General features: G+C 48.1%; 1 protein-coding gene across 5 annotated transcripts in view; it reads left to right on the top strand.

Moving 5' to 3' along the window:
* Positions 1 to 24,006, top strand: part of TOGARAM2 (TOG array regulator of axonemal microtubules 2) — a 59,013-nt gene that overhangs the window by 22,044 nt on the left and 12,963 nt on the right. For all 5 annotated transcript variants that reach the window (XR_009054816.1, XM_057743056.1, XM_057743055.1 and 2 more), the window contains exons 7-15: positions 1,226 to 1,392; positions 3,909 to 4,053; positions 4,273 to 4,437; positions 6,627 to 6,780; positions 7,422 to 7,527; positions 8,321 to 8,556; positions 10,428 to 10,586; positions 21,580 to 21,697; positions 22,105 to 22,199. Coding sequence is in view for 4 of the 5 variants with exons in the window: in XM_057743056.1 (XP_057599039.1) it covers positions 1,226 to 1,392; positions 3,909 to 4,053; positions 4,273 to 4,437; positions 6,627 to 6,780; positions 7,422 to 7,527; positions 8,321 to 8,556; positions 10,428 to 10,586; positions 21,580 to 21,697; positions 22,105 to 22,199 (1,345 nt within the window). In the remaining variant the exon portion in view is untranslated. The remainder of the gene's footprint in view (positions 1 to 1,225; positions 1,393 to 3,908; positions 4,054 to 4,272; positions 4,438 to 6,626; positions 6,781 to 7,421; positions 7,528 to 8,320; positions 8,557 to 10,427; positions 10,587 to 21,579; positions 21,698 to 22,104; positions 22,200 to 24,006) is intronic.

The following is a 24,006-nucleotide window of genomic DNA, read 5'->3' as shown; positions in this document are numbered from 1 at the left end:
GTCCTTGGATGCATAGGCGAGAAGGGGGATAAAAAATGGTGAAGTCCTTAAGGGGCTCTCTGACCCTCCAGCTGTCGGCTGGGAACAGCTTTCCCAATGTGTGCACCACGTCTGGCACATAGTAGGGGCTCACGTGGTATTACCCAAAGTTGAGGGCTTCCCCCAGTCTTGTGGCTTTCCCATGGTCCCTGCCCTGGTCATCTGGCGCCCGGACACCTGGACCCTTGGCCTGACCTTACTTCTGGGCGGATGGCGGCTTTACCCCTCCTCCCCCTCGGCCCTGGCTCCTTTTCCCAGGAGGGATCTTTGGCAGGAGGCATGGGCTGGGCTGAGATCTGGGGTGACCCGGGAGTCCTGCCAGATCCCCAGACTCAATATACCCTTTCCAGCCTCAGGCAGCCCTGGATGGTGGCCCCCGACCCAGAGGACCCCTGATTTGCAAGCTCACTCAAGGGCAGTGAACTCCAGACTTTGTGAGCAGGAGAACCGGGTTAACATTTCTTTCGTTAAAAGAAAACTAATGAACCTATCCCCCCACTGTCTCTATAACAAGAAATGTGCTCTTAAAATCCATTAATTGGGAAAATATAGAATGACAAAGAGATACTATAGATTTGATGTCATTTGGAAATGAATTTGTATTTTATCAATCATAAGAGCATCTGAAGGTCACTGGGTCTCAGCTTTCCTGTCTGTAAAATGAGAACATTGCGCTGGCACTTGTTCTCTCCTCCCTTTGTGCTGTGTCTTGGTCTCAGATGAGAGCATGGTGGTATATAATGGTCAGTGGGGGGCTCATTTTATTTTTCCTCTTCCTGAAGTACATACCTCCCAGTTAAGACAGAAGTATATCCTCAGGAAATATCTTAAACCTCTTAGATAGGAGCTGCTCCTATTTCCTGCCCAGCCTCCTCCCTCTCTGCACCCCTACTCCCAGTCTTAGAATAAGGTGTGCAATAATTGTTGAATGAATGGGTGGATGGATGAAAGGAGGAGGGTATTGATCCTCAGGCAGCCTGTTCCATACCTGCCAGCGCTGCTCTGTAGAGTAAATTTAACCTGTGTCTTTATCAAGGAAGCGTTGGGCAGAAGAACCAAGGGTGAAGGGCTTAGGCAATAAAACGTCACACCAACCACAGGGTCATAGAGCCTCAGCCCCAAAGGAATGGCTCCTGCTCCCGGGTGCCGTGTGTCCTCAGCTCCATTCTTGTTCTGGACCCCTCAGAGCCAAAACCTTTGGTCCCGCCTGTCAGAGACAGGTCTGCTGCCCCTGAGAAGCCTGCCCTGCCTTCATCTCAGTCTGCTCCTACGCTGACAGCCTTCTCCTTCAGCCATGCCAAAGAAGCCCATCCCTTGCTAAAAGAAGAGGACCAGAAGGAGAGTGGCACCAAGGTACCTGGAAAGCAAGGGGAGGAGGAAGCTGGGGTCAGAGTGGACCACTGGCTGAATGCACACATGTTTCTGAAATACATAAGTGTGGGACCAGCTTGAGGAAAGCAAGGAAGAGCCCCAAGGCAGCTGCCCCTAGCACTTAAGGCCAGAACTTGTAGATGGGTTTGGAGTGAAGGCTGAAGAAAAGAAGAGAAACAAGAGAGGAGGAAAAGGATGGAGGTGAACGGGACTAAGTGAAAGGAAGTGTACAGAGGGGAGCTGAGGGGCGGGGATGAGGGAGGAAGGAAGGGCAGAAGGAGGTCACACATGGTTCAGAAGGAAGCAAGATGTGGGGGAGAGTGCAGAGGGACTTAGGTGAACCAAGCCGAGTAATATGAGCCAACACCCAAGATAGCAACCCAGAGGCAGCTGACTCAGAGGCAGATCAGCCAAAGGCCGTGCTTGACAGGCTGACAAACACCTCGTACTTCTAAGGTGACCTTGATTCAGATGACTCATCAGGATGAATTTAGTAAAACTTGGAGGGTCACTGTTATGGCCATTCTTTGAAACAGAGATATGAGTGCAATAAACGTATGTTGCGAGCCTGCTATGTGCAGGTACTATGGGATCCAGTGAGGCTAATAAGGTCCAGGCACCACAGCCTCCCACTCCAGCGAGAGCGACAGATCGTGAGATGAAGGAAGAACAATTCGGGGCCATGAAATGATCTCATCCTCCAGCACACCTTAGACACTCACTCCCATGGTCTCACCGTAGACCTTGGCACTGCAAATAACTTCACCACCGCTGTCACTTCTCAACCTCAAGCAGCCCATTTGCTCACCACCTTCTCCTACTGTTCTAGCTCAGTCCATCTAACATTCCAGCTCCAGCACTTGTCCTTCTCCCACGTCAACAATGTTCTCCTTGAAATTAGATCATTACCACCAGCATCTTAGCTCTCTGTTACCTCTCTCATCTTCAAACCAAACCAAACCAAAGACTGCCTTGTCTCTTTACCCGTCCTCTCCTGAGTACAGGCCAGTTGGGCTTAGTCCCCGGAGCCCCACTGAAACTGCCCCCGTTGAGGCACCAGTGGGACCACCTTCCCACATGCAGCACGTCTCAGTGCTCTTCCAACTTGATCCATCTCTAGCTTCTGTGGCTCATTCTTCTTGAATTCCCCGCCAAGAGATGGAGGGGAGGGATGCTTCTTTCTTGCGTCTCTGACTACATCAAAGTTACATCCTTCCTGGTCCTTCTTTGCTGGCTCCTCCTTGTACATGCTGGAACCCTCAGAGCTTGGACCTCTGGTGTCTTGTCTATTTATACCGACCCTGTGATCTGATCCAGTTCATGGCATTAGGTACCACCTCTAGCCGAGGACTCCCAAATCTCCCTCTCCAGCCCAGAGCTTCCCCCGATCTCTGGTAGCTATTAAATTATATGACTATATTTATATAAAACTGATACTCAACATCTCCATTTAGGTCTCTAATTATATTTCAAACTTACCTTGTCTTAGACTTAACTGTTGAACTCTCCCCTCGCCCCAAAGCCCCTTTTCCCAGTGTCCCCTCTCTGTGAATGGCAGAAAAGGCAACTTCAGCCTTCCAGCTACTTTGGCCCAAAACCTTGGGGCCATCCCTGCCTCCTGTCTTTGTCTCTCATCCCACACCTCATACATCAGCCAAAGCCGTGGGCTCTGCTTTTGAAGCATGTCCAGAATCTGGCCGTACTTCCATCTTTTTTTTTTTTTTTTAATTAAGAACGATTTTATTGCTAAAAAAATGTCAACCATCATCTGAGCCTTCAGCAGTCATAGCATTCTTCCATCTTTATTCCTGCTATCCTCATCTAAGTCCCACCTCATAGGAGCTCTTGGTTCTATTTGTGCAACTTCTTGTGAGTCTTAAATTATTTCAAAACAAAAAGTTATAGAAAAAACAATACATAGAGAATCCCCCCACTCAGCCAAAAAGAAGAAAAAGAAAAAAAAATGGAATCAGACTATGTCACTCTTCTGCTCAAAACCTCCAGTGGCTTGCTGGGTGCTCCAGAGGAAAAGCCCAAGCCCCCACCATGGACCACAGGGCCCAGCGTGCTGGGGCTCCTGCCCCACCCCCACCACTTCCAACCTGTGTCCTACCTCTCCTCTGACTCAGGGCGCTCCGGCCAGTGTCCCCCTCAGGGCTCCCAGCCACACCCAGTGCACCCAGCCTCACTTCATTTATGTCTCTGCTTCAGTTTCACCGCCTCGGGGTCTCCCTATCTGAACCAGAAGCCCCGTCACCCTGTGTCCCTTATTTTCCTCCTGGTGCCTGTTGCCTGACATCAGAGGCTGATCTTTTTGCTGTCATCTCCCTGCTCCATGCAGCTCTTTGGGAGCAAGGCCTTTGACCTTTTGTTTATTCTTGGAACAGCAATCAGCACACTAGAGCCACTCACGCTCCTGGCGATTGAATGAATGAAGAAGGTGTGGAAAGCCCAGTGGGGTCCCCAGGGTGATGGAGTTTGCCTCGATCTCGTGCCAGATCCAGGTCACCATCGCCAGGTCTGCCCAGGAGAAGATGCGGCTGAAGCAGGTGAAGGAGATGGAGTTGTTCCAGAGGGCGAAGGAGCCGGAGAGGGAGCTCGCTTCCCAGAGCCTGGCCTCCCGGAGGACCTTGATGAAGGAAGGTACTGGACGCTTGGGGAAGGCTCCCTCAGCATGGGGAGACTTCTTGGCCAACACCTGCGAGAGGCTGTCCACGCCTCCCACCTTCTCGGTCCTGAGACGAGTAGGGAGCCATGTTTGCTCTCTCGTAGCTCACTGATGGGCCCATTTCCAAAGGGGGACACTGGGGCTGGGGGACAGGCAGGACTGGCTCTGTCCTAGGACTTTCTCTGCCTTCACAGGCCTCCTTCCCCTCCGGGGCAGCGGGACCCTGTCCGTGCCCACCGGGCTGAGCATCCCCCGCAGAAACAACATCGGTGTTGTCCTGAGGAGGCGGGCCAACCGGGCCTCACTGCCCAGCATCCCTGTCAGCAAGCAGGAGCCCAGCTTTGCCCGCCATGCTTCAGGTGGGGCCCAGACCGAGTGATGGGGGGGGCATGTGTGCCTCCCGCTATGCTGTCTCAGATGCTTTGGGGCGTGGCAAGGGTGACCTCCACTGCTCTGCTTCTGCCAGTTTCCCTTGTTAGAGTAGGAGGCAGCCTGGGGTGGTCACCTCCCCAGAGAAAGGAACAGCAACGTGTGTGTGGGCCAGGCGGGGGACCCAGGGTGTTGTAACGGGAATTGTGGGTGGCCGGACACGTGTGCCCAGCCTGCGTGACATGTCCTAGAGGACTCACCAGTGCACCAGGACCGCAGGTGCTGGGAAGCAGCTTCTATGGAAGTATCTGGAAACACTAGGAAGATGGAAAAACTGTTCTGGGAAGACCTTGGGTTCCTGCATGTTGCCTCATAGAATGTTAGGGCTGGACAAGCTGGTTACAGACTGGGATCCGAGGATCTGAAGGTTCTGTGGGACCCTTAGGAAGGTGCCAAGGGTCAAGGAGAGGCCCTGTCTCCATTCTACCAGAGGAGTGTCTGTTTTGCCTCCCCTTTTTGCATACTAGGCCTCTATGTGGGATTCCATTTGAAAAGATTTTGCTCCTAAAGAACATTTGAAAACAACCACCTTGGTTCAGAGTCTTCAAGTATAGGATGTTGTAGGACAGTGATGGCAGAATAGAGCATCATTTAGGTACTAGAAATGATATTGACTCACCTCCTTTTTCCATTCTCTTTCTATCCTTTTAATTCCATCAAGTAGAAAGTCTTAATCTGGTGCTAATTTTTAGCACCTCGCTAAGACTTTTGAATTTCCTTTTTCAACCAAGAGATCCTCCTCCCAGCTAGAAACATCAGAAGCTGACTCTCATTTTATAGCTGGAGTTTATAATCTTCTTTTATTTTACTGTAAATATTTATCATATACTATGACAAATAACCATTTGCCAATTATGGTAGTGACACAAATTTCCCTTAAATAAACTTATTTAGGACTTGAAAAGTGAGTTGAAGAAAAATACCATGTAAATAAAGGTACAAGTAATTAAGAGATACAGCAAAAAAAATCATTGAAGTTGTAACTGAATGGTTGGTACTTGGGAAATATTGATCTATCTAACCTAAGCTGCTCATTTAACAGACAACAGAACTGAGACCCAGAGACTCAGTCACCCAAGGTCACCCAAGGTCACTCAAGTTGATGGTGGCCCATAGAGACTAAGACTTTGGCTGATGACTCTTGATCCATTGGCAACGCTGAGAAAAGAACCCAGGAATGAATTCTTTATGTCTTTGCTTTAAGTGAAGAATGGCCCCTCAACTCAGATTTGCCCAGGACCTCCTGGATATGCCATAGTGAAAGTCATGTAAAGACGACTCTCTGAAGAAACTAGGCAGGAAGTGAGCGCTCTGGATCTCAGTCCTGGCTCTGCTGATGGAGGAGCTGAGGGACTGCAGGGGGACCCCAGCCTTTTTGGGCCTCTGATGCCTCCACTATGTGAATCAGGCATTGGACCAAATAGAAACCTCTAAACATCCTTTCTGTTCTAGAATTTTATGATTCCAGCATCTGTCCCCAAGGAAGGAGAGCCTGGAAAACATAATCTCATTTTTAAACAACATCCCTGCTTATGGTCAGTGCCTGCAAGTATGGCCACATCTTGACCACTCAGGTGTCAGCTAATCGTCTCATCGGTACCTTTGCTGTCCCCTGCTTCCTCCCACCGGCTGTCTTTGGACCACTTCCCTGCCTTGGGTGGCTTCACAAAAGGATGGAGAGTTGCAGGGAAGGAGGAAAAGGAGAAGCCGTAACACAGATTCCTGGGTGGAGACGAGGTTGGAGCAGGGGAGTCCTTCCTCGACTTGCTGGCCTCCCCTCCAACCACAGACAGGGCAGGATTAGGGGTGAATCACCGGCTTGGTGGGCTTGGTCACATGACATCAAGCAGCCTATCACAGGCCAGTTTGTTTATAATAATCAAGTTGGCACTGGTAGGGATAGAAACAGTCAACGAGAAGTAGGAGGTAGGTGGTCTCTGTGGCTCCCCAGGGAGTGCAGCCCAGGTCCTGGCTTCTCAGCCCTCACGGATCCCTTCTTCCTGCACGGCCCCCACCTTGTCTTCCGCCTCCCGCTAAGTAAGGTGGGCCCAGTGCTGTGCTGTGGAGGCCTCGGGTCTGCCTGGTAAACCCCTGTTCCTCTCCTTCTCTGTGAGAGCAGCTCACTCCTTACCTGCGGTGCTTACTTTGGGGTCTCCTGAGTGGGAAGAAGAGGAGGAGGAGATGGATCTTCGCACTTTTAAGGAGTTGAGGCCTTTCTCGAACCCGGAGCTGGGGCTGGTGGAGGCCCTGCAGGGCCTGGACAGCAGCGACTGGTGAGGAAACACTCCCTTGTGCGCTGTGGCAGGGGGGCTGCAGAGTAGCTCCTGCCCCCGCCGCCCGCCTCCAGGCCCTGGTCCCCTGGAGGAGGGGTGTGGGGGAGTGCACGCGAGAGTCTGGCCGCCTGCACCTGCCTTGTGTGCTGCCCTATGGTGCACGAGAGCCGGGCCTAGAAAGTACGATCTGATTCCACAACGCTTCCGTGCGGGCCTGAGGAAGGTCACAGTCCTTCCTTTCTCCAAGTCAAGTTCATTCTGCTTCCGTGTTCCTCCTACACACAACCTTAGTCATGAGTGGCGCGATGACGTGGGATCCCATTTGTGGGAAGGTCTCCTTGTCTGCAGTTCTCATGTTCAAGTGCCTTCTCTTGAAGGTGCCGGCTTTGTGTCTGGTGTAGGTCCAGGTTCTGGGGGTGGGCTTCCATCCTGGGTGGGGGTGGGCCATGGGCCCTGTGAAATGGCTGGACTGGATTGTTAGGATTTCAGCCTGGGTGTTATAGGACACCCTGACACTGAGGCCAGCGAGTCCCTCCCCACTGTGGTGGGGGTGGGGGTGACATGGGCGCCCTGGTCTGCAGAGGGAGGGGCTCCTTCCCCCCCACCTCTGGCTTATGACAGGGCCTGGACTTGCTTCTCAGGCAGATGAAGGAGAAGGGCCTGGTGGGCATCCAGCGCCTGGCGGCCTGTCACTCAGAGGTCCTCGCTGGGAGGCTGCACGATGTGTCCTTGGCCGTGACTGGGGAGGTGAGGCCTCCTGTGTCCTGTGCACTCTGCTTGACCCCCCGCCAGCCCCCCTTACCTGGTGCTGCTGCTCAGTGTGGGTCACACAGCAGCCACAGAGGGGCCCATGGCTGCCTGAACATGGGCATCCCTGCCTATTTCTCAGCCCTCAGCCACTGAGGCAGCAGCTAGCCACCCATTTCTCAGATTGGAAAACTGAGGCCTGGGGTTTCCTTATTTCTAATCTCCAGGTATTGAAATAATCAGAATCCTGTGTGCCCATGTGTCCCAGTCCTGCATTGTCCTCTGTACTCAGGATGCCTGAGTTGGGATGGAGTGTTCTAGGCCAGATCTCCAACTTCTGGGCAGTTGTGACATTTCCCAAACCCTTTCTCACGTGGGGCTAGGGCTTGGCTGAGGCTGGGCCCAGAGGGGTAATAAGATGTTTCTTATCATAAGTGGAGGCAATGCTCCTGCCCTTGGAATAGACTGTTCTTGGGGGGGGGTGGGAGGCTTGTGAAGATCAAATTAAATGACTGTAAAAGTGCTTTCAGGACTAAGTGTTGTACAAATTCCAGACACTAATGACAACAATAGCACTGGTAATTATGACGGTATCAACGGTCATAGGGGTTTTTTAAATGGAACTCTTTTGCTCTGAGCGGCTGCAGGTGTCCGTGTCCAGCCTGCTGAAGCCTAGGCCCCGGGGAGGGTGGGGGCCACGGGAGGGGTGGTGCAGGGCTCCTGCTTCGTATGTGCTGGAGCCCTTGGCAGGGCCCAGCAGTCCTGCAGGGTCCCCCTCCCATCTCTCTCCAAGGTCACCAACCTCCGCTCCAAGGTGTCCCGCCTGGCCATTAGCACCCTGGGAGACCTCTTCCGGGCCTTGAAGAAGACCATGGACCAGGAGGCTGAGGAGATCGCCCGCTGCCTGCTCCAGAAGATGGGGAACACCAGCGAGTTCATCCAGAGGGCGGCCGACCGGTCCTTGGGCGCCATGGTGGAGCACGTGACCCCCGCCCGCTCCCTGGCGGCCCTCACTTCAGCAGGCATCTAGTACGTGGGGGCCTGTTGTCTGAGCGGTGGGGGATGCCTGCGAAGATGAGGTAAAGGGGAGAGGTGGGGGAGGAGCAGGGAGATTTACCTGGGGGAGGAAGACCCCCGCTCCCCAGTGGGCTTCTCTCCCACCTCTCCTGGACCAGGCGGGCGATAAAGAGGGGAGCTCAGGGCAGCCCTGGATCCCAGCTGGGAAGGGACAGGTGCCATTGTCTGCTCAACACTGGGGAGCCCACAGTGGCCGTGCCAACCTCCCCGGAGACAGGGCAGCAGAGGCAGCCTTTGGCCTGGGCCTGAGGAGCCCCTGCCCCTCTCCCAGGGGAGGGGTGCTTCTTTCTGATGAAATTGGGCCATGCGGAGAGCAAAGCACAAGCTCGCCTGCTCCAGCTGGCACCACTCGGCCTTCCGGAGAGGGGGAGGGGCTGGCTGCTCTTGGAGCCCTTCTGCAGCCAGATTTGCTTTCTCTTTACATTAAAATCAAAACCAACAGCAAAACCAGAAGCATTTCTCAAGCCCTTTCTCCCACAGGGCAAAGCAGCTCTCAACCCCAACAAGCCAGTCACGACACTGACGCTTACGCAGGGTGGCCTATCAGGTAGAACCCAGGGCATGTGTAGCCAAGAGGCCTTTGCCAACAGGCTCCCGAGCCGCGTTGCCTGGGTTCGCACCCTGGATTGCTACGAAACTTCCCCATGCCTCGGCTTCCTCATCCGTAAAAGGAGGATGATAATAAAATTGTTGTGAAGAGTAAAGGAATTGATTCATGAAAGAGGACTTAGAGCAGCGTCTGCCTCTGCCTAACAGTTATTGAGTGCTTACTCTGGCTACTATTAACTCGGGAGAAATGAGTTGTACTTTTTTCTGGATCCCTCCCCTGCTGTGACAATAGCAGCTTTTGGAGACGAGGAGACGCTGGTTTGAAGGTGCTTAGTGTACTAGTGTCCCTGCCTGGCAGGGAGCGTGCGCTCACAGCAAACTGAGGCAACTGACTGTCGTCTGCGAGAACCAGGGGAGCCTGGTACAGGGCTGTGCATTTCAATTCCCGGGGGTCTGGCTAAAATGCAGATTCTGATTCAGGTGCTAACGATGCTGGTCCCCAGGCCACACTAAGGAGGGAGAGCCCAGAAGCCTCCCTTTGTGTTCCACTGGGATGGACCCCAGGGGGAAAAGGGGGCCAGTGTCGCCGAATGGACTGGGGGCACATTGAATTCACATTGAATAGACTGAGAAAGAAAGAGGTGACATCCTGATGGGTTCCTCCGGTAAGATTTCAGGTTCCCCCTGAAATTACCCATTAATCTCCCATCCCCTCTCTCCTGTCTCAGTTCAGCTCAATGAACGTGCAGTAAACTCCCACAAAGTGCTGAAGGGTGGGCATGTGCCCGGCACCAGTGGGGCCCCGGGGGATTCGATTGACAGGGAGACTTGGCGCCCGCTCCCTGGGAGCCATGGGGGTACCCCTGTACTTCCCAGGGGACAAGGACACTGCCACCGCCAGGGAGCACCAGTTCTGCCTGGGGGGCTCAGAAGGCAGAGGTAGGATATTCCGGGTGGAGAAGAGGTGGGGAAGTGCATTCAGGCAAAGGCAGGACAGGAGCTCAGGAAGACAGAGGGATGGTGGGCACACGGTGCATCTGGGGACGTCACATGACTTCACGTGCTCGGTCCACCCTGTTGTCATCCTTAGTTCCAGTGTCAGGAAGGGCCTGCTCTTTCCTCGAAGATTCCCCTTTGTCCTTGCGGGACAGAATTTGGAGCCCACTGTGGCATCGAACGTGGATGCACAACTGTAGGTCCACGTGTGCCAGGCTGGGGACCCCCCCCGCCCATTCCTTGGCTGAGCCCTTGCCTGTGATTGTGTTTCCTTTCAGCCACCGAAACCCCTTAGTCCGGAAGTGCACTGCCGAGCACCTCTCGGTTGTCCTGGAGCAGATAGGCGCCGAGAAGCTTCTCTCAGGCCCCAGGGACAGCACAGACATGCTGGTGCACAACCTGGTGAGGCTGGCCCAGGACTCCAACCAGGACACCAGGTAATGCAGGGCCAGGGGCCTGGGAACAGCTGGCCTGGCCAGCCCAGGGCAGACAAGGCAACCAGCCAGCCCTGGTCCATGCAGCTCAGCTTCCTTGGGGCCGCTCGGAGGGGCAGTCGACGGAGGAAGCTGTGTCCTCTCCTTACAGCCGCCATCCCACCTCTGCACACCGTCACAGCCAGGCCCGCTCAGGGAACGGCCACTACCCCCCACCTCCCCTTCCTCCCCTTCCACTCCCTCTGTAGCCATGGCAATCTTGCTCTAGTTCCTGTGCCAGCCCAGCTCCAGTCTCTATGCAGCCACTCATTCATTCATTTTTCTCAAGAGATATTTGATGGGCATTCTTTTCATTACTAGGGTTACGACTGTGAATAAGAAAAATTAGGCCCCTGCTGTCTTGGAGCTTGCCTCCTAGTTGGGTGATGAACAAGTAAATAATTATGACAACTTTAGACACAGATAAGGAGTAAAACCAAGTTGTAATGGAGAAGAGAGTAGGGACCGCTTTCAATTGAGAGTCAAGAGAGATCTTTCTAAAGAGTGACGTTTGCGTCGAGAATGGATTGGCTAGTTGGACCCAGCTCTTTGCGGGTCTGGGGTCCAAGAGTCCCAACAAAGAAGATGGTACAGAGGCCCCTGGATGGGATGAGCTTGATGTTGAATGAAGAGAAAGGCACGGCTGCGTGGAGCACAGTGAGTGTGGGGGGTGGGGGGTGATGAGGCGGAGAGGGCAAGGCCAGGCCAAGGAGGGCCTCACAGGCCCTGGTCGGGAGTTGGGATTTTGGTTTGCGGGTGACCGGAAGGCACTGAAGGGTTTTTCGGTAGGAGTGTGAGGCTGTGTTAGACGGCTTTAAGCAGGAGAGTGACAGGATCTGATCAACCATCTTTAAAAGCTGGAGTTGGGGTCCAGTTAATCAAGCTCCTCGGTTCATGGCGTGTTATCACCATGTCTAGAGTGCCCACCACGCCCGGTACAGCTTCAGAGGGCACGCCCACACTGTGTTCTGGGCTGTGTCCCAGGCAGTGCATTCGTGTGGGTTGTCCATGCGTTTGCAACGCTGGAGGGATGCGATGCACGCAATGCCTCCTGCCCTCCCTGCTGCACTCCCACAGCGCTGCACTCCCACAGCGCTGCACTTTGGTCCTCATAAGTGCCCCCTGACAGAGCCCAGGAGGATGTCTTTGGGAACTTGCCCAGAGCAGGAGTGAGGTCGGGGGCCGTGTTCACTTAGGCTGCCCAGGCATTACAGGGAGCCCTCCTGCACGCTGTGCCCCTCTGCCTCCCTCCTGCAGTGCGAGGCACCTACATCCTCACCACCTTGCAACTTCTGGATTTCACATTTTTACGCATCTAATGGGGAAAAGGGCTAGCTCATTGCTGTTTCAGATTCCCCCTTCCTGATTACTAACGAGTTTGAGTGCTTTTTTTTATATCTTTGCTAGCATTTTGGTTTTTTAAAAAAGTCTCTCTGACCACTTACTGGAGGATTGATAGTGGGGGAGAGGGGCCAGGATGGAGGAGAGATGCCAGGCAGGTGGCTACCCCAGAGTCCGGGCAAGAGGCGCTAGAGGCTGAAGTAGGGGGGAAGAGGGGTGGAGTGGGGTATGTTTTGAAGGCAGAGCTGATAGCAGTTGGGTGGTGAGGATTTCAAAGAGGGGTCAAAGATGGTGCTTAGGTTTTTAGACTGAACAACTAGATGAATGATAGTGCCAGTTACTGACGGGAGGAATATTGTCGGGGAAGTAGATTTTGGTTGGTTGGTTCTTCATTGTTGGTGGGGGGATGGGCATTAAGATCTAATATCTCTCTAGATCTAAACCCCTCTCCGTGCCGACCTCTCTCTCACACTGGATGGCATTGACTGCTCTTCATTTTCCATCTTGAAACCCTCTGCTTCTGGTTTCCATGGCACCACAATCCATGGTTCTCCTCATCTCTCTGTACCTTTCTCCCCCCGTCTGCCCCCTGGATACCCGTAGCTGCAAGAGTGTCTTCGGTCCTCGTGCCCCTCTTGCAGAGTCTCTGAGTGGTGTCATCACTGCTTGTGGCTCCAGCCACAGCAAACTCTGATGCTTGCCCGTGTCTCCCTCCAGGCCAACCCTTCTCTGAGCATCTGTCCCATCTCTCCGATGCCCCCACAGGACCCATCACCAGGATGGGCCATCTTTAGTGCACACTGTCCCTAAGTGAACTCACTGACTTCTCCTGAAGCCTGCTTCTCTGGCTGTGTTTTCTTTCTTATTAATGTCACTATTATTTACTGAATCATCCAAGATGCAGAATGGGGAATTTCATACTTAACCCCCCCCGCCCATATTTTAATATCTTAGAATCCTAGGCATCTCACAGGTGCTGTTGGCCAAGCAGCAATTATGACTTCGGTTTTACTATCTACACAATTGCAAACTCGATCCTTGTTGCTCATCATATAAACCTTTGAATTACAGGTTGCATTGTAGGAACTACGTAATGAGCCTTTCTTTGCTGGTTAGCCTTTTGTATTTATTTTAAGAAGTCACTGTGGAGAACTGTTGGGTTTAATTGCTGTTTAAAATGTCTTAGAAATATTACACTGTTATTTGGCATTGAAATGAAGAGTTATTGTTTATGAGAAAAGGCATGGCAACAGAGCGATGGGGCATACGTTTGAGATTAGCGCAAACATTCATCACTGAAGGAATGACCAAAATTCCACAGTTTCTTACCAAGTACTTTACTCGACCTAAGGAAGGAAGGACACTCCCCACAACAAGTGTTACTTTGGTATCTAAGGCAGCATGTAAAGGATGGTCTTCACACATGGGGTGTGTCACTGAAGGCAGTGGGAAATCGCCAGTGTCTTCTTTTTCTATTTTTCCTTAGTGGAAGATTAATTAATGGTGCATTTTACAATCAATGGAGTTTTAGGTTGAGTGAAATATGATAATTCTAGATGCTTTGGGCTTCACCTCCAATCAGCTACCAAGTCCTGCAATTTCATCTTTTTTAGCAGCTCTGGAATCTGATCATCCCTACTTACCCCTACCCTCCCGCCTATGTCAGGCCTTCAGCATCTTTTGCCTCGACTATTATAGCGGCCTCCTCTCAGGTCTCCCAGCCCCAGTCTTGTCCCCAAAGCTCCATCTACACACTGCTGCCTGAGACATTTGGACTTTTCTGAAAATCTGATCATTCCTCAGCTTCCCATTGCCTGCAGGCAAAAGCCCAACTCCTTCACATCTCCCTAAATTGGGTCCTACCTTCTTCAGCCTGTTCTCTTCCTGAGTCCAGTCCTTGCTGCCTATTCTCCAGCCACACACCAGCAGACCTGTCAAATTGCCTTACGGATCTGCCGATATCTGCCCTCCTCCACTTACTTCTTTTTTTTTTTTTAATTTTATTTATTTATTTATTATTTTTTTGGGAGTACACCAAGTTCAATCATCTTTTTTCATACACATATCCCCGTATTCCCTTCCTCCCTCGACTCCCCCCCACCCTCCCCGTCCCAGTCCTCTAAGGCATCATCCATCCTCGAGTTGAACTCCCTTTGTTATACAGCAACTTCCCACTGGCTATCTATTTTACAGTTGGTAGTATATATATGTCTGTGCTACTCTCTCACTTCATCTCAGCTTCCCCTTCACCACCTGCTCCTCCCAAACCTCGAGTTCTCCAGTCCATTCTCTGCATCTGCGTCCCTGCTCTTGTCTTGTCACTGAGTTCATCAGTACCATTTTTAGATTTCGTATATATGAGTTAGCATACAATATTTGTCTTTCTCTTTCTGACTTACTTCACTCTGTATGACAGACGCTAGGTCTATCCACCTCATTACATATAGCTCCATTTTATTCCTTTTTATGGCTCAGTAATATTCCATTGTATATATGTGCCACATCTTCTTTATCCATTCATCTGTTGATGGGCATTTAGGTTGCTTCCATGTCCTGGCTATTGTAAATAGTGCTGCAATGAACTTTATGGTACATGTTTCTTTTTGGATTATGGTTTTCTCTGGGTATGTGCCCAGGAGTGGGATTACTGGATCATATGGTAGTTCTATTTTTAGTTTTTTAAGGAATCTCCAAACTGTTTTCCATAGTGGTTGTACCAGCTTACACTCCCACCAACAGTGCAGGAGAATTCCCTTTTCTCCACACCCTCTCCAACATTTGTTGTTTCTAGATGTTTTGATGATGGCCATTCTGACTGGTGTGAGGTGATATCTCATTGTGGCTTTGACTTGCATTTCTCTAATGATTAGTGATGTTGAGCATCTTTTCATGTGTTTGTTGGCCATCTGTATGTCTTCTTTGGAGAAATGTCTATTTAGGTCTTCCACCCACTTGTGGATTGGGTTATTTACTTTTTTGGTATTAAGCTGCATGAGCTGCTTGTATATTTTGGAGATTAATCCTTTGTCTGTTGCTTCGTCGGCAAGTATTTCCTCCCATTCTGAGGGTTGCCTTCTAGTCTTGTTTATGGTTTCTTTTGCTGTGCAAAAGCTTTTAAGTTTAATGAGGTCCCATTTGTTTATTCTTGATTTTATTTCCATGATTCTAGGAGGTGAGTCCAAAAGGATCTTGCTTTGATGTATGTCCTAGAGTGTTCTGCCTATGTTTTCCTCTAGGAGTTTTCTAGTGTCTGGCCTTACATGTAAGTCTTTAATCCATTTTGAGTTTATTTTTGTGTATGGTGTTAGGAAGTGTTCTAATTTCATTCTTTTCCATGTAGCTGTCCAATTTTCCCAGCACCACTTATTGGAGAGGCTGTCTTTTTTCCATTGTATATTCTTGCCTCCTTTGTCAAAGATAAGGTGCCCATATGTGCTTGGGTTTACCTCTGAGTTCTCTATTCTGTTCCATTGATCTTCCTTTCTATTTTTGTGCCAGTATAATACTGTCTTGATCACTATGGCCTTGTAGTATAGTTTGAAGTCAGGAAGCCGAATTCCCCCAACTCTGTCTTTCCTTCTCAAGATTGCTTTGGCTATTCAGGGTCTTTTGTGTTTCCATACAAATTGTAAGATTTCTTGTTCTAGTTCTGTGAAAAATGCAATTGGTAATTTGATAGGGATTTTGTTGAATTTGTAAACTGCTTTGGGTAGGATAGTCATTTTCACAATGTTGATTCTTCCAATCCAAGAACATTGTATCTCTCTCCATGTGTTTGCATCATCTTTGATTTCTTTCATCAGTGTCTTAAAGTTTTCTGCATACAGATCTTTTGCCTCCTTAGGCAGGTTTATTGCTAGGTATTTTATTCTTTTTGTTGCAGTGGTAAATGGGAGAGTTTCCTTAATTTCTCTTGCTGCTTTTTTGTTGTTAGTGTATAGGAATGCAAGAGATTTCTGGGCATTAATTTTGTATCCTGCTACTTTGCTAAATTCATCGATTACTGCTAGCAGTTTTCTGGTAGCAGCTTTAGGGTTTTCCATGTATAGTATCGTGTCATCTGCAAATAGTGACAATTTTACTTCTTCTTTTCCAATTTGGATTCCTTTTATTTCTTTTTCTTCTCCGATTGCTGTGGCTAACACTTCCAAAACTGTGTTGAATAATAATGGTGAGAATGGACACTCCTGTCTTGTTCCTGTACTTAGAGGGAATGCTTTCAGTTTTTCACCATTTAGAATGATGTTGGCTGTTGATTTGTCATATATGGCTTTTATTATGTTGAGGTAATTTCCTTCTATGCCCATTTTCTGGAGAGCTTTTATCATAAATGGGTGTTGGATTTTGTCAAAAGCTTTTTCTGCATCTATTGACATGATCATATAGTTTTTATCCTTCAATTTGTTAATATGGTGTATCACACTGATTGATTTGCGTATATTGAAGAATCCTTGCATTCCAGGGATAATCCCACTTGATCATGGTGTACGATCTTTTTAACGTGCTGTTGGATTCTGTTAGCTAGTATTTTGTTGAGGATTTTTGCATCTATATTCATCAGTGATATTGACCTGTAATTTTCTTTTTTTGTAACATCTTTTCCCTGGTTTTGGTATCGGGATGATGGTGGCCTCATAGAATGAGTTTGGGAGTATTCCTCCTTCTGCTATCTTTTGGAAGAGTTTGAGAAGAATAGGTGTTAACTCTTCTCTAAATGTTTGATAGAATTCACCTGTGAATCCATCTGGCCCTGGGCTTTTGTTTGTTGGGAGATTTTTTTTTTTAATAAATTTATTTATTTATTTTTTATTTTATTGGCTGTGTTGGGTCTTTTTTTGCTGTGTGTGGGCTTTCTTTTTGGTTGCGGTGAGTGGGAGCTACTCTTTGTTGTGGTACGTGGGCTCATCATTGTTGTGGCTCCTCTTGTTGCAGAGCACGGGCTCTAGGTGCATGGGCTTCAATAGTTGCAGCACGTGGGCTCAATAGTTGTGGCTCACAGACTCTAAAGCACAGGTTCAATAGTTGTGGTGCACGGGCTTAGTTGCTCCACGGCATGTGGGATCTTCCTGGAGCAGGAATCAAGCTTGTGTCCCCCACATTGGCAGGTGGATTCTCAAACCACTGTGCCACCTAGGAAGCTCCTGTTGGGAGATTTTTAATCACAGCCTCAATTTCTGGACTTGTGATTAGTTTGTTCATAGTTTCTATTTCTTCCTGGTTCAGTCTTGAAAGATTGTACTTTTCTAAGAATTTATCCATATCTTCCAGGTTATCCAATTTATCGGCATATAGTTGCTTGTAGTAGTCTCTCATGATCTTATGTATTTCTATGGTGTCTGTTGTTACTTCTCCTTTTTCATTTCTAATTCTGTTGATTTTCGTCTTCTCCCTTTTTTTCCTAATGAGTCTGGCTAATGGTTTATCAATTTTGTTTATCTTCTCAAAGAACCAGCTTTTAGTTTCATTGATCTTTGCTATTGTTTCCTTCCTTTCTTTTTCATTTATTTCTGATCTGATCTTTATGATTTCTTTCCTTCTGCTCACTCTGGGGTTTCTTTGTTCTTCTTTCTCTAATTGTTTTAGGTTTAAGATTAGGTTGTTTATTTGATATTTTTCTTGTTTCTTAAGGTAGGACTGTATTGCTATAAACTTCCCTCTTAGAACTGCTTTTGCTGCATCCCATAGGTTTTGAGTGGTTGTGTTTTCATTGTCATTTGCTTCTAGATATTTTTTGATTTTCTCTTTGATTTCTTTAGTGGTTTCTTGGTTGTTTAATAGCATATTGTTTAGCCTCCTTGTGTTTGTATTTTTTGCAGTTTTTTTCCTGTAATTGATATCTAGTCTCATGGCGTTGTGGTCAGAGAAGATGCTTGATATGATTTCAGTTTTCTTGAATTTACCGAGGCTTGATTTGTGACCCAAGATGTGATCTATCCTGGAGAATGTTCCATGTGCACTTGAGAAGAAAGTGTATTCTGTCGTTTTTGGATGGAATGTCCTATAAATATCAATTAAGTTGAGATGGTCTTATATGTCATTTAAAGGTTGTGTGTCCTTCTTTATTTTCTGTTTGGATGATCTGTCCATTGATATAAGTGGGGTGTTCAAGTCTCCTACTATTATTGTGTTACTGTCGATTTCCCCTTTTATGGCTGTTAGCATTTGCCTTATGTATTGAGGTGCTCCTATGTTGGGTGCATAGATATTTACCATTGTGATATGTTCTTCTTGGATGGATCCCTTGATCATTATGTGGTGTCCTTCTGTGTCTCTTGTAATAGTCTTTACTTTAAAGTCTAATTGTCTGATATGAGTATTGCTACTCCAGCTTTCTTTTGGCTTCCACTTGCATGGAATATCTTTTTCCATCCCTTTACTTTCAGTCTATATGTGTCCCTTGGTCTGAAGTGGGTTTCTTGTAGGCGGCATATAGAAGGGTCTTGTTTTTTTTTATCCATTCAGCCAGTCTGTGTCTTTTGGTTGAAGAATTTAATCCATTTACATTTAAGGTGATTATTGACATGTGTGTTTCTATTACCATTTTCTGAATTGTTTTGAGTTTGTTTTTGTAGGTGTTTTTCTTCTCTTGTGTTTCCTACTTAGAAAAGTTCCTTAAGCAGTTGTTGTAAGGCTGGTTTGGTGGTGCTGAATTCTCTTAACTTTTGCTTGTCTGTAAAGCTTTTGATTTCTCCCTCAAATCTGAATGAGATTTTTGCTGGGTAGAGTATTCTTGACTGTAGATTTTTCTCTTTCAGAACTTTCAGTATATCCTGCCATTCCCTTCTGGCCTGTAGAGTTTCTGCAGAAAGATCAACTGTTATCCTTATGGGTTTTCCCCTATATGTTATTTGTTGCTTTCCTCTTGCTGCTTTTAATATTTTTTCTTTATGTTTAATTTTCGTTAGTTTGATTAATATGTGCCTCAGTGTATTTCTCCTTGGGTTTACTCTGTATGGGACTCTCTGTGCTTCTTGGACTTGATTAATTATTTCCTTTTCCATGTTGGGGAAGTTTTCCACTATAACCTCTTCAAATATTTTCTCAGACCCTTTCTTTTTTCCTTATTCTTCTGGGATGCCTATGATTCGATGTTGGTGCGCTTAACATTGTCACCAAGGTCTCTGAGACTGTCTTCCATTCTTTTTATTCTTTTTTCTCTTTCCTGCTCTGTGGCAGTTATTTCCCCCATTTTATCTTCCAACTAACTTATTCGTTCTTCTGCCTCAGTTATTCTGCTGCTTATACCATCCAGAGTATTTTTAACTTCAGTTAATGTGCTGTTCATTACTGTTTGTTTGCTCTTTAGTTCTTCTGAGTCCTTATTAACTGTTTCTTGTATTTTCTCTGTTGTGTTTTTGAGATTTTGGGTCATCTTTACTATCATTACTCTGAATTCTTTTTTGGGCAATTTTCCTATTTCCTCTTCATTTATTTGGTCTTGTGGGTTTTTATTTTGCTCCTTTGCCTGAAAGGTGTTTCTTTGTTTTCTCATTTTGTCTATTTTATAGTATATGCTGTCTCCTTTCCCTATGGTGCCTAGTAGTAATTCCTCTTGTTTCTGCTCTCTGCCTCCTATGGTGGGGTTAGTCCAGTGTCTTGAGTGGGTGGATCTGAGTCTTTTCTCTCTGATGAGCAGGGTCATGTCAGGTGGTGTGTTTTAGGGTATCTGTGAGGTTAATATGGCTTTAGGTAGTCTGTGTGCTGATGGGTGGGTTTGTGTTCCTGTCTTGTTTGTAGTTTGGTGTGAGGTGTCCAGCACTCGCAGTTGCAGACCGTCGGACGAAACCAGGTCTTAGACTCTGACAGAAGGCTCCATGAGAGTTCTCTGCAGTTAATCTTCCCTGTGTCTGAGGACTCTCTAGCAGTCTAGCATCCTGGATCCAGTGCTCCCTCCCCAGAGCCTCCTACTTGACTTCTGATGGAGTAGTCCAGACTTCAGAGGTTGCTTGTCCTGGCAATAAAAGGGTTTAAAGAAGACTGTCCAAGCCCCAGAGTAATGGCAGAGTGTTGAGTCAAACAAATACCAGTTATGTTGGGATCTTTGTAGTCCTTTCTGGTGTCCAAGGTCTTCTGCTGGTGTTCAGCTGGTTCTCTCTAGGAATTATTGCATCTTTTGATGTATTACTGATGCATCTGTGGAGAGGGATGCATTCCACATCCTTCTACTTCACCACCATCTTTCTTCTCCACTTACTTCTTAATCCTATCCCACTTGTGAACTCCTACTCATCTTTGAGTTGCGACCCAAGGTCACCTCTTCAATGAAGCCCTCCTTGATCCCCCCCCCGCCCACCAGTGTTTATCAGGTAGAGTTGGCCGCTCCTTCCTATACTGTCCCACTGCACACTTCCTCAGACTTCTAAATGTCTCATGCTAGAAAAATGTTATTACACTTTTGTATAGGCATCTAACAGAATATTATTTAGCCACTGAAAAGGTTGATATGGGAAGATTAATGATAAAGTGAAAAAGCTGGGTAAAAGTTGTATATACATTCCGATATCAACAAAAATGTATATGCTTGTAAAAAAGACTATAAGAAAATATGTAAAAATTAAATAGTGGTTTTCTCTTGGTAATGGGATTACGGTCGATGTTTATTCTTTTTTTTGAACTATTATATATAGATTTATTAGCAATTTAATCTGATAGTTGAAATCAATTATGTTTATAAATATTCATTTGATAGAATTGGAAGAGCATATCAACATCTAAGAAAGAAATGTTAATCCCAATAAAATGAAGCTGATTTCTCAAGTTCAGGGCATTATTACATTTTTTGTATCAATGATTGCTGCTGTGTATATGATTTACTGCAGAATCCACTACATGTTTCCCTAAGTTAATCTAAATTTAATAATAGCTGGTGGGAACAAACAAGGGTAGTAGGTGCTGTAAGGCTATGTAGATGGGGTCAGAAGGAAGAAAGAAACTTTGAGGAGAACAGGAATAGTTTGTTATCAGGCAATTAGCTGTAGGAAGGAGTCCCAGTGAAAGAGGGAGATGAACCGAATTCTCTTAAAACCATGCATGCCTACCTCTCCTGAGAAAGTGTGTGAGAGTCCTCAGGACACATTTACCCCCAGTCTGAAGACTGCTACTCCAAAACATGGAAAGTTACCTAGGCAGTGTTTACCTGGCTATTCTTGTTTCCTTCCTGGAGATGGGTAAAACACCACCATTGCCCTATTATGGGGACCTCGAGTGTGTCCTCTGTGGTTTCTGGTGAGAAATCTGCTGTCTTTGGAATTGTCTTTATAGGTAAGGTGTCATGTTTCTCTGTTTTCAAGATTTTTTGTCTTTGGTTTTTGAAAATTTAATTATGTTGTGTCTTGGCATGGAGTTTTTTAGCTTTATCCTGTTAGAGTTTCACTCAGCTTTGTGAATCCCTAGGTTTATGTCTTTTGCCAAATTTGGGGCATTTCAGCCATTATTTCTTTGGGGATGTTTATTCTCTTATGAATCTAGTTTTTAACTTGGAGGGAATTACTGTCATCATTAGAAGAAGTATTAAAAATTGTCTTACTATAATTAGAAAAATTATGCAAAGCTGTAATGCAAATTTACGTTGCATTACTGTGGCTGTGTTTTCATCCTGCTCTTTCTCCGATGGCAGGTTTTATGGCCGGAAGATGGTGAATATCTTGATGGCGAACACAAAGTTTGATGCATTTCTGAGGCAATCCCTCCCATCCCACGACTTGCAGAAGGTCATGACAGCTATTAAACAGCGGGTGAGTCAGCAGGCAGCGAGGTGTGAGTTGGTCTGGGGTGGGGATCAGAGCTGAGCCTGGCAGCCCACAGCCCTCACAGCAGATAGGGGAGAGGGGCATGCACTCCACAGGCTTTCATTTCATCCAAGACTCCTGATAGGTGGAATTTCCTTCCAGGTGTTCAAACCTGGTTCTTTCTCTCACTGCCTGTGTCCCTTGAGTCTCCCTGGGCTTCTTTGCCTTCATCTTTTGAGTGGGGATCTTGACTCCCTGGCCTGATTACCAGTGCTCTGGAAGGCTCCCCTGTTCCCTCTGAAACTCTCCCAGGTGGAGGGGGTTATTCCTTTTGTTTCAGTCTAGACTGGAGTGTCTGGCAGTTCTCCAGAGGGCCACCCCTTTTGGTTCATGTTCTGTGTGTATTTTTCAAGGGAATAGAAGATGGTGATGAACTTCCATCTGCCAAAGGCCGCAAAGTGTCGAGGAGTCTGGTGGTGTGTGAGAACGGGCTGCCCAGCGAGGACGGGTACAGTAGATCTTGTTTCCCTGGGGCTCCCCATCCAAGACCGTTGAGGGCAACATTTTGCTTGGCCCGGGCCCCGCGGTGGCCCTGGGGGGAGGGGTGTGTATCTGGGCTGCGACTGAGACCTAGTTGGGACAGCAGGACTCATGGGCGAATGTATGAGATGGGTTCCCCCACCCGCGTCTCAAGCAGAGCAAATCCTGGGCTCAGGAGCATCTGAGGTGGGTTCTTGCAGTATTGGCCGTGTAGGTACAGTTCCACTAGTTTAAGTGCCATGGGTTGTTGGTCAGGCTCTGTGTGAGCTCAGAGTTTCTCCATTCACTTAGAGCAGCAGGGCCTTTCCCCGTCATAGTGGCCAGCCTGGGACTAATTTAGAGGCAGAGGTGGAATCAAGGCAGATGAGAAGGGATGGGCCAAGGGGCTAGAGGGTTGGTGTTGGCAGGAGTTAGAAACCCAACAGGAATCTGACAGTCACTCCTGTGTCTAAAACTTAAACCCCTTCTGCCATATCCTGGGAGGACCATGTCTGGACTCCTTAGCTGGACCTCAGGGAAGCCGCCTGCCCACCTCTTCTAGAGTAACTTCCTGCTCTCTCAGCCAGACCACAGCAGCTCCTGTTGCCTGGCCCCTGTGCCCCTCTCCCTCCTGTGCCTTTGCCTACACTGTGCCGTCTGCACCTGGCACGTGCCTATTTCTTCTGCAGGATTTGATCACCTGTCACCTTCTCCCAGAAGCTCTCTCTGCCCCTCTGCCCCCATGTCCTCCAGGTGGACAGCTTGCCCCATTCTTTAGCCCCCTGTCTCCCATTGGTCTATGAGCTTCTCAGGGCAAAGACCACATCTCTCATCTCATTGTTCTCAGTGAAGAACGTGGGATGTAGGGATGACTATCAGAATGAATGATGTTGGGCTCTGTTGGGTGGGACCTGGGTGTAGGGCAGAGCTCAGGACCCAGGCTCTGAGCTGGGGAAGGGGGATGGGAGTTCTGTGTGAAGTGGGTCTCCTACTGGCTGGAACGGGCCAGGGGAATATGATGGGCATGTGATTCCTGTGTAAGACAACAGGGCTTCTTAACATTTCCTTAGTTACCAGAGGAGTATGAGCAGAGCCTAGACAACCAGGGGTCAGGATACAGGTTCCTGGTGAGACCTTGTACCAGTCATCCTTTCATGGATTTCCACCCCTCACTCCAAGCTCCCATCCTTTTTTTTCCTTTTCTTTTCTTTTCTTTTCTTTTTTTTTTTGGCTGTGATGGGTCTTTGTTGCTGCCCACGGGCTTTTTCTCTTTGGGGCTACTCTTCATTGCAGTGCGTGGGCTTCTCATTGTGGCAGCTTCTCTTGTTGTTGAGCATGGGCTCTAGGTGCGTGGGCTTCAGTAGTTGTGGCATGTGGACTCAGTAGCTGTGGCTCACAGGCTCTAGAGTGCAGGCTCAGTAGTTGTGTTGCATGGGCTTAGTTGCTCCACGGCATGTGGGATCTTCCCAGACCAGGGATCGAACCTGAGTCCCTTGCATTGGCAGGCGGAGTCTTAACCACAGCACCACCAGGGAAGTCCCCCTCACCCCATTCTTAACATAACTTCTGAAAAGACAAAAAAAGTCAGAAAGAGAAAGCCATGCCCCCTGATAAGGGCATGGAGCTCTGGGCAACGGAAGTGTTGCCCCCTGAGGAAAAGGCATTTCCAGAGTTCCCAAGTCCTGTGTCCCCAGGCAGCAGGTGGAGGGGAAGCTGGGGTGGGCTAAGCTGCAGGTGAAACTCTTGTTTCAGCCCCACCTGTCTTTGGGGGCTGTGCATGGGACAAGAGGTGTGTT

Source organism: Hippopotamus amphibius, chromosome 7, assembly GCF_030028045.1.
Source record: "Hippopotamus amphibius kiboko isolate mHipAmp2 chromosome 7, mHipAmp2.hap2, whole genome shotgun sequence".
NCBI lineage: Eukaryota > Metazoa > Chordata > Mammalia > Artiodactyla > Hippopotamidae > Hippopotamus > Hippopotamus amphibius.
This window is presented reverse-complemented; position numbering and strand designations above follow the sequence as displayed.